General features: G+C 44.3%; 1 protein-coding gene across 1 annotated transcript; it reads left to right on the top strand.

The window, feature by feature from the left end:
- Positions 1 to 494: 494 nt before the first annotated feature.
- On the top strand, positions 495 to 7,179 carry LOC119440830 (uncharacterized). Its single transcript, XM_049663071.1, has 5 exons — positions 495 to 735; positions 2,613 to 2,867; positions 3,866 to 4,126; positions 5,793 to 5,965; positions 7,156 to 7,179. Exons 1-5 carry the CDS (start codon positions 528 to 530, stop codon positions 7,177 to 7,179), a joined length of 921 nt encoding a protein of 306 aa, XP_049519028.1. The 5' UTR covers positions 495 to 527.
- Positions 7,180 to 9,493: the final 2,314 nt, after the last annotated feature.

The following is a 9,493-nucleotide window of genomic DNA, read 5'->3' as shown; positions in this document are numbered from 1 at the left end:
AAGGTGACATGCTGCCTCGAAGCAAGTACCTACTGCGGAAATTGTGGAATCCAACCCTGCATACGGCCGTGACTCGCCATTATTACTGTAATATTTGCGGGAGTCAACTGGAGGAGCTACGATCAGATACATTGCGCTGTGAAGCGTGCCAAGCAGACATGAAAGTCTCGCTATTGAATGATGCAGGCTGCTTTTTCAGCATCTTGAACATCAAACAGCAACTTGGTCAGACGATTGCCAAGTGCAAGGACGTTCTATTCAGTCAAATGGAAAAAATTGAGCAAGGATTACAAAGCGAATTGGTGAGTGACATCACCAGTGGTGCTCTTTACAAGAGTCTTAGACAGAGTGGCAAGATAAACCACAAGGACTTTACGCTCACGTTCAACACTGACGGAAGCCCTGTTCACAAATCGTCGAAAGCATCAGTATGGCCCATCCAGTTCACTATAAATGAACTTCCGCCAGTAGTGCGTCGCCAAACCCCAGTTTTGGCTGGATTGTGGTTCGGCCACAAACATCCGGACATGATGGTCTTTATGGAGAAATTTGTGGAGGCATTGCAGGCTGTTGGAATTGTTGGGTGGCAGTATGGAACGGAAACTGTGAGATCAAAAGTTCATGCCATCTGCTGTTCAGTTGATGTGCCAGCCCGTGCAGCAGTGACAAACCAGACGCAGTTTAATGGAAGATTTGGCTGCTGCTGGTGCCTGACCTGTGCAGAACACATTGAAGGTATGGCTTTTTTAACTTTATTCCTTGATTATTAGATCTCGCTGATTCAGATGTGCCCACTAGTTTGAGTGACCATATGCCATTTTGTCATGAGGATGTGTTGGAAAAGGCCTTGCCACAATAATTAAGCTTAATTAGACTCCAAAAATTGCAGATAAAAGTTGGTTTCACATTGATTACTATAAGGTTTTACTTTGTGTGATGATACCTTCGAAGAATTTATTGCGACTTCGTTGAATTGGATGCTCTTCTTCAAGTAGTTTATGGAATGCATAAGTTTTGTCCACATGTTGACAGTGTGGTGCATGCTCTGCATTATTTTCTGTTTTATAGCATGCATAGAGCAGTTGTGTGAAAGTTCTCTGCTCCTGCATTCACCTATTTGGAAGTGCAGCTGCTGCGCAACTTCTTATAGTGAGAGGACACAACACTGCATTATTGACTGGTGCTATGGGTGGCACAGTATGGGGGTAGTTGCGTTTAGTAAGGCTATTTCTTTACCTAGACTTCATGCAAGCTTGTTTAGATGAGTGTAGTGCCAGGCAGAGGCTATTGCATCGTGTGCTGCTCTTGGCTCGCTGGGACGTAGCTAATCGGAGCAGACTGCGCGCTTAGTGGCTGTGTATATGCCCTTGCCTGAAAGTAAATGCGAATGTATGAGTTTACGTTCGTCAACACATATAGACAAAGTGCACCTAAATGCATTGTGAATGCGCAGTGCCCGAACACAATTTCTCAATGCATATTGTACAGCGCGAAGTCTGAAACGGCCCGCACCATCCATGAGTAACGTAATTTTTTCCTTGAGAGATTAGCTCACCTGCCTCTGGGACACACGGTCACGCCAGCACTTCGTTACCGTCCTTGCAGCAAATATTCACTATCGTCGCTGTATCAGCACCGACAGTCGCAGACATAATTGCGCCATGTATTTGCAACACCAGCCTGCATGTTTATCGTCTGCTGCCTACGCTCACCGAAATCGCAGTGCAGAAAGTGTAGTTTTCATGCTACACTGTAAAAAAAATAGCTTCGTGTAGGTAGGTGGAGCTACACTTTTCTACACCAAAGAAAATAAAATAGCCCTAGTGTTTTGATTAAACTGATATAGTGGACTTACTTAATAGGTATTGATGGGCTAATTGGCGATTCATGATTTTGGTGAAGCAGCGCTCTTGCAAGAGGACTGCTCCTGGACACTTGGACATCCATCAGAGTCCTCATAATTCATGTTTATGTGAACAATTTTTTTCCAAGTGCGCTGCTTCACCAATCATGTTCAAGTGGGCTGTAGGCAGGTCAGTGGCATGCTTGAACTCAAGCCAGTTGCTGGGACTTGCCTAAAGTGACTTCGAGACTGCTAAAATTTTTTTGTTCCACCAGGTCTTGGTGCAGTGTAACATGATGAACAAGGAATATATTGAAGCAAGGTGTTAGACCGGGCTAGTTGGTAATCTAAGATGGTGTACATTGTGACAGCAGACAAGGGACGGAAAGACATGACAGAGACAAGCGCATGATGAACAAATTGCACAGGCTGACACTTTTGAAAACATTCTACAGTGATGCAGATTGTTGCTAGAACAACAAGAACATGTGCTTCACATTTTTTTGCACATATTTGTTGAAAGGACTTAATTGCTTCCAGCAGACAACACAACTTTTTCACTGCTAGTTACTGTTAAGTGCCTTATAAGTGCCTTATGTTAAGTAACTTATAAGTGCCAAGAGATATATAAATGGCACGTTGCCTTAAAGTAAACCTCATACAGCCCTACAAAGTACCAGTAATAAACACTTTCTGTGGGATTTCTTATAAACTTTTTCTGCTTTTGCATGTATGTAACAAAAAGTTATGGGCGTTTCCTTCATTGCAGGTGCTCCTCGGTACATCCAGACTGACTTTGTACTGAGAACGGAAGAAGGTGTCCTGAGAGACATGAAGCTTGCCCTTGAGCTCAATATGCCAGTGAATGGCATCAAGGGGCCATCGCCATTGATAAACCTTGATTTCTTCAATCCAGTGCTGAGCCAGGCAGTTGACTACATGCACTGTGTGCTGCTTGGAGTGGCACGGCAGCTTACTGAGTTTTGGCTGGACAGTGCAAACTCCCAGGAGCCGTTCTACATTGGTATGTATTGTACTGTGTTCAGATAAGTAAATTTTGAAGGGAAGTAACAATTTCTCCTAACAGTGCATGTGACAGGAGTATGCCTGATAACATTCATGATATAGCTGGTACTGATGTTATAAATATGCAGCAGTTTTTGTGACAAATATCACTACATATCCTGTGCACGAGCCAGAATTACTGTATAAGAATATTTATGGGATGCAGTGCACTCGCCATGCTTCAAATAGCAAAAAAAAAGCAGCAGCCAATTACTCCTGTACAGTGGAGAGTGCCGAGCATTGTCAAAAATATACCACTAAAATTAGCGATTGGTCCAGTGTGGACACCTGCCTGGAAATAGCATTCAAAAGGAAATGTTTGAAGAGTATTGTAGGAATGCTCGTAAGTAAGAAGTATACTTAACCAAAACAGATGTATGACTGAGCTGGGTTGTACTAGTCAATAACCGAATTGATTGTGAAGTTAGAGCCAAATGTTTTGTCAGTACTTTAATTTCATGTGATATTCTGTGACAACTTGGAAGTTATAATGCCTATGGAGAGTATGTAGCTTTAAGAAACATGTCATTACGGTATTGCCAGCCTTTGCTTGTTTAACTGTAAAGGCAATGTGCTCTCTGTGCATTGAGAAAAATTGATAGTTAATTGATGATAGTTTGGGTTTAATACCACTGCAGCCGACATTGGCTATAATGCACCAAGCACTAAAATTGTTCTAGTAATGCCTAATGTCTAGATTGCTATAAATATTTAGCCTGACCACAGCTACCATACTATGCAAGATATGTAGTTTTTTTATGTTTGTGGCCGCATGGCATTGCATGAAAACTAGTATAATAATAAGCCATGGTTAACATCTAATCTTGTTATTTGAAAAACTAGGCATGTGATTACACTATTGCCAACCTTTGCAGGTATTGCAAATGGGGAGGCAAACATCCTCTTCGTGGCATAGATGAAATTTGTGGTGGCATACTATGGCTTATCTTTGTGCAGGCGCTCCTTCAACTCTAGCCAAGCTGGACAAACGTCTCCTGAGTATCTGCCCACCCCACTGTTTCACACGGCTACCAAGGTCCTTGGCAGACAGGTGCTTCTGGAAGGCGAGCGAGTGGAAGAACTGGCTGCTCTACTACTCTCTGCCAACAGTACTTCGAGTGCTGCCACCGCGGTTCTGGAGGCACGTGTCAATGCTGGCGGAAGCCATTTTCACTCTGCTCAAGAGTGAAATTTCACCAACTGATCTTCAGCGAGCAGGTAAATTGCTTATTCGAATTTAGATTATCTTGTGAAATTTAGATTATTCTTAAGAGTAGTTACACGATCAGCCTGTTATTACTGCATGCTTGCTTCCAATGTTCCCTTGTCATGGTCATTAGCTGGTCCGTCATAAAACCTGTAGCCCCTTGCGACAGTTATTGACATTATGTGCACTTGCTCTAAATGTGTGTGCAAGAGTAAATCTTTCTAGTCTCCCCGAAAAACTACTGCATGGCAATTTGATTGCAGGGCTGCTTCAGACCAAAGTTACGTGTGTCATTATTAGAAAGAGAACAAAAATGAAAATGTTCAAGAACAATGTTGGGGGGGCACATTTAGTATATGCAGTATATACTTGTACACAAACTGAAGAGTAACAATGTGCATGCATTTGGTTAAAGCATAGGTGCAGATACAACCTTCTGTTGCCTATGCAACCTTCTGTGCACCATCAAAACGTCGCATAATATGTGACTTAGCTAATCAGTTCTGTGGAAGCTCGCGAGGTGGTCATTTATCTTAGTTAACCACGATACTTGCTGTCTGAAGTAATCGACAAGCCCACGGACACTGGTTATGGCAGCGGCGCTGATTTGTCAATGAATTCGACCTTGTTCTACAAATAGCCCCCCCCGATTAGCTCAGATGGTATAATGACAGCCCCTAAAAGTGCCTTTTCCTTGCTCAAGTCTGTAACACAAATGTTTTTTCTAGTGCAAAGCTTTCTTCTTGACAAACCTTTGTTGCTTATGCTACAGTATGGTGGATGACGGTATTTCTCTTTCATGACTTATACAGCACGCTGCTGCTGTGGCAGGTGGATTTTGTTTCTGATTGTTCGTTCACTCTGCATATTATGCTCCAAATTACCCTTCTCGATGCCCCCTTTGCCAGCAGTGCACCCAGTTGATAAGCGCTCCTGCAGCCTCGTTTGCCTGCATGATTTTTTTTTGCAGCTGCATTTTGTCTGGTATTTTGGGTCACACGGATGTGGGAGCACTGTGCATATACATTAAGCTCTATGGGAGGGTAAACGGGAGTCAGAAAAGACTGTTATATCTAGTCCTACACTAGAAATGGTTACAATTTATATGGTCTCAACTACATTTGTAATTGCTACATTGTTGCTTTGGAAACCATGCAACACCAACTGTCCCAATTTTGTGCACTGCTAGTTTCTTCTGGTAGCCATAGCTTCTGAAATTTATGAAGCCTTCACTTAGTCTGTCTCTGTCATTACAATTTTACTCTCATTGACAACTGTGGAAACATTGTTTTCTTTACTGTGTTTTCTTTTGCATTTCATTTTTGCTTGTGGGTGCTAAAACGTAATGGGATGCAGGAAGATAAAACACAATTTCTGCACCATGGGTGCATGTTTTCCGGAATTGAGTATTGGACTGCATTCTTCATCTAACTAGTGTAGATACACCCCCAGACACCATAATTGATGCTCAAGCTCTTCTGGAGTGTATTTGCTCTGTGTTCCCCATGACGCAAAGTTGTTGCACTGTTAATACATGGAGATGTCATTTGAACCTTGTTAGAGACACAAGTTAAGCGAATAACAGTATTGGAGATGTGATAATTTCCACGTGCATTGACAAGTTTACTCACGGCTTTCTTTCAACAATGCTCTTATATGAAAAAATTTTTTTTCTAGGTCACCTGCTTCAGTCGTTTGTGTCAAGAGCTGCAAGCCTCTATGGGACTCGCTTCATGACCTTCAATGTCCACCAGTTACGCCATCTGACATCGAGCGTGGAGCATCTGGGTCCCCTTTGGGCCAACTCGGCATTTCCCTTTGAAACAGGGAATGGGAAGCTGACCAAGATGGTAAAGGCGGCAAAAGGAGCTCCAACACAAATACTGGAGAGAGTCGCTCTGGAAGGAGAGCTGGAACTTGCCCTGCATTTGCTTTCTCTGCCGCATGATGTCACTAAGTTCTGCGAAAGACTGCTTGGCAGAGTTCCTATTAAGAAAGCAACTAGAGTTGATAATGTATGCTTATTTGGAGCGCCGGTTACAGCAACATTGTCCACGCAGGAAATGCAATCTGTGCAGAATTTCTTGGACACATGTGCTGTAATTAAGGAATACTTAAGAATGAGCTTTGAAGGGACAGTTATACACAGCCAGCAGTATAAAAAGGCAAAGAAAAGTGACTGTTCTGTAGTCGCAGGCCACGATGGCAATTTTTTTATGGTTTCCCATATATTGCATGTGCTTGATGGCGTTCCTGGCGTGGTTCTGTTGCTATGCCAGAAACTAGGAATTGATGAGAATGCTGATGGTTTTCCTCCTCATATCAAAGAGTGTTTTTTGTCACCTGTTGACACTTGTGTTGTTTTAAAGCCTGCCAATGTTGCAATGCCAGCTTTGTTTATAGACTTTGAGGCTGAAAGCAAGCAGTATGTGTGTGCGTTGCCCAACATTATAGAACGGGATTGAACTGAACTGCTGAACTGAACTGCAAAAACAAAAGTCTGCATTACTGTATTTACGCAATCTAACTTGCACCTTTTTTTCGGAGAAAATGGGTTCAAATATAACCTGCACATTACCCTGATATGATACCAAAACTGCATATACGGCAACCAACGTTTCTGGCACTGTGCCAAGCTCGTTATCTGCACACAGTGCTAAGAACGCTCGCTGCCGCATACTTTGACAAGTCCAATGGAGAGTTGTGTAAAATCCTAATTAACTTCGGGGGTTTTATGTGTCAAAACCATGATCCGATTATGAGACATGCCATAGTGAGGGACTCCGAATTAATTTCAACCACTTGGGGACCACTTAGTGCCCCCAATGCACGGGACACGGGCGTTTTTGCATTCCGCACCCATAGAAATGCGGCCACCGCGACTGGAATTCGATCTCGCGACAACATCGTGCTTAGCAGCACAACACCGTATCCACTAAGCCACCACGGTGGGTGGGTAATATCTCTTAAAAGTGATGATTCTCTCTAAAAGTGATCGCTTGAGAGTGCCACCCTTGTGTGCTTGGTGTCTGGCCAATAGAGCCCAAGCTTCGACGATGCATGATGCGTCACTTTCATTATGAAAGCTCATTTTAAAAAGTTTCACTTCTGTGAAGGTAAATTCTGCATGTCTCGTTTTTTTTCTGTTCCTGAGCGTGGACGGAATGCTATATTTTTCTATTATAAATCTGCCGAGTGTTACATTCAGGCCCAGTTGTACTTTGTTACTTTAATCCCGTGAAAATTAGGTGTGTGTTAGAATTGTGTAAATACAGTGTCAGTATGGGTATGCATTTTTGAAGTGTATTTTGGAGCAAAAACAGACCCTTTGTTTATTGCAGAATGAAATTAGGGTTGGTAATTGTGGCATGCTCTTTTCAATTGACGGAACGAACTTACTCTGACGAGAGCCATGGCGTAGCACCTATGTCTTCCAATGGCTTCGTTTCGCTGGCATCACTGGCTGGCCATGTTTGTTTTTCGTGACCCCCGCATGGATCTTCCATTTTCAATCCATGAAATCAAGGCGGCGCTAGCTTTGTGCAGACACACGTCGTCACCCGGACCTGACGGAATTTCTTACAGAGCTCTGTGTCATCTCGGTGAGCGGGCGAGGAGTGTTCTTCTTGAAATCTATAATGAATCCTGGCGAGCTGGCACACTTCCCACAAGCTGGAAGACTAGTCGCATAGTTCCGCTACTGAAGGCTGGAAAGTCTCCGTTGGAACTTTCTTCGTATCGCCCGATTGCATTGGCGAGCTGCGTGGGAAAAGTGATGGAGCGGATGATCCTCGGACGCTTGGAGTGGTACTTGGAATACCACAACGTCTACCCAGATGCCATGGCAGGATTCCGACGCGGCCGCTCGTCGATTGATAATGTCGTCGACCTGGTTACCTATGTTCAGCACCAAAAAGGGTGTAAACGTCTGTGCGCTTCTTTGTTCCTCGACGTCAGAGGTGCGTACGACAACGTTACACATGAATCCATCCTCGCCGCTCTCGAAGAGATAGGCCTCGGTGGTCGGATGTTCCGATGGATTCATAGCTATCTCTCTATGCGATCTTTCTTTGTGAGCACCGAGGACGGCCGCAGTTCTTTGCATTACACCTACTGTGGCGTCCCCCAAGGTGGCGTACTGAGCCCTACGTTGTTTAACCTTACGCTGATTGGTCTCCTTCATCACCTTCCAAACACAGTTAAATTATCAATGTACGCGGACGACATATGCGTTTGGGCGTCCGGAGTGACACGCCTACAGCTGCGTGCCAGGCTCCAAAAAGCTGCCACTCAGACTGCACACTATCTCCGAAATCAAGGCATGGAGATTTCATCTGACAAATGTGCACTTGTGGCATTTACGCGTAAGCCTATGACGCATTACAGTGTGTTAATCAATGGTCAGATGATACCATTTGTACGGTCATATAAATTCCTGGGTGTCATTATTGACAGAGACGTTTCATGGAGCCCCCATGTATTGTACATGAAAAAACGGTTGACAGGCGTCTGTCACCTTTTGAAATTCTTCGCTGGAAAGACCTGGGGAATGTCGACAAGCGCTATGCTTCGATTATATAGAGTACTTTTTCTTGGCTTCTTGCGGTACAGCTTGCCAGCATTGACTAACGCAAGTACAACAAGCCTACGTACCATACAAAGTGTGCAGGCCCAGGCGCTGCGGATTTGTCTAGGTCTTCCTCGAAGTGCGTCAACGGCGGCAACTATTGCAATCGCCAGAGACCACCTCATAAAGACCCACATCGCAGTTGAAGCAATACGAATGCACGTAAGGCACCTTGCACGGACTCCTTGCCACCATCTAGCCTCTCTACCTGCGGAGAGACCACACGCCTCGTTCTGCCGAATGATATCCGCACATCGTGAGGCTATACCATCTTGCTTCACACCTGCCGCGAGACCTTCCACTCCTCCTTGGTGCCTCATTCAGCCAACGATCATCCTGACAGTACCTGGCGTCCGGAAAAAAGCAGATATGTCATCGCCGGCTCTTAAACAGCTTACCTTACTCCTATTATATGAAAAGTACCGGAATTACACCCACATATACACCGACGGTTCCGTCTTGCAGAACAGCTCTACCGCCGCTGTCGTTATCCCAGAAAAAGCCACCACTATCAAGATGAAAACATCTCACTTGACAACGTCAACGGCAGCAGAACTGGCAGCGCTTCGAGTCGCACTACATTTTATTAATGATGAACCAGCACACAAATGGTCCGTTTTCTGCGACTCGATGACGGCACTGCAGAGTTTACTGTCATCCTTACGGCGCGGTCCACAGGAACAGCTGGTTTTCGAAATCACAGAGGCCATACATCACCTGACTGAAAAAGGACACGAAATAATCTTTCAGT

This window comes from Dermacentor silvarum, chromosome 2 (assembly GCF_013339745.2).
Source record: "Dermacentor silvarum isolate Dsil-2018 chromosome 2, BIME_Dsil_1.4, whole genome shotgun sequence".
Classification (NCBI taxonomy): Eukaryota; Metazoa; Arthropoda; class Arachnida; order Ixodida; family Ixodidae; genus Dermacentor; species Dermacentor silvarum.
Note: the sequence above shows the minus strand (reverse complement) of the source record. Positions and strands in the feature narration are given on the sequence as shown.

Coding starts and splice junctions, on each gene's coding strand:
- LOC119440830 (XM_049663071.1), top strand. CDS start 528: ATGATGGTCTTTATGGAGAAATTTGTGGAGGCATTGCAGGCTGTTGGA. Junction 2,868..3,865: donor CCAGGAGCCGTTCTACATTG/GTATGTATTGTA, acceptor ATCTTTGTGCAG/GCGCTCCTTCAACTCTAGCC. Junction 5,966..7,155: donor ATGGGAAGCTGACCAAGATG/GTAAAGGCGGCA, acceptor TCTGGCCAATAG/AGCCCAAGCTTCGACGATGC.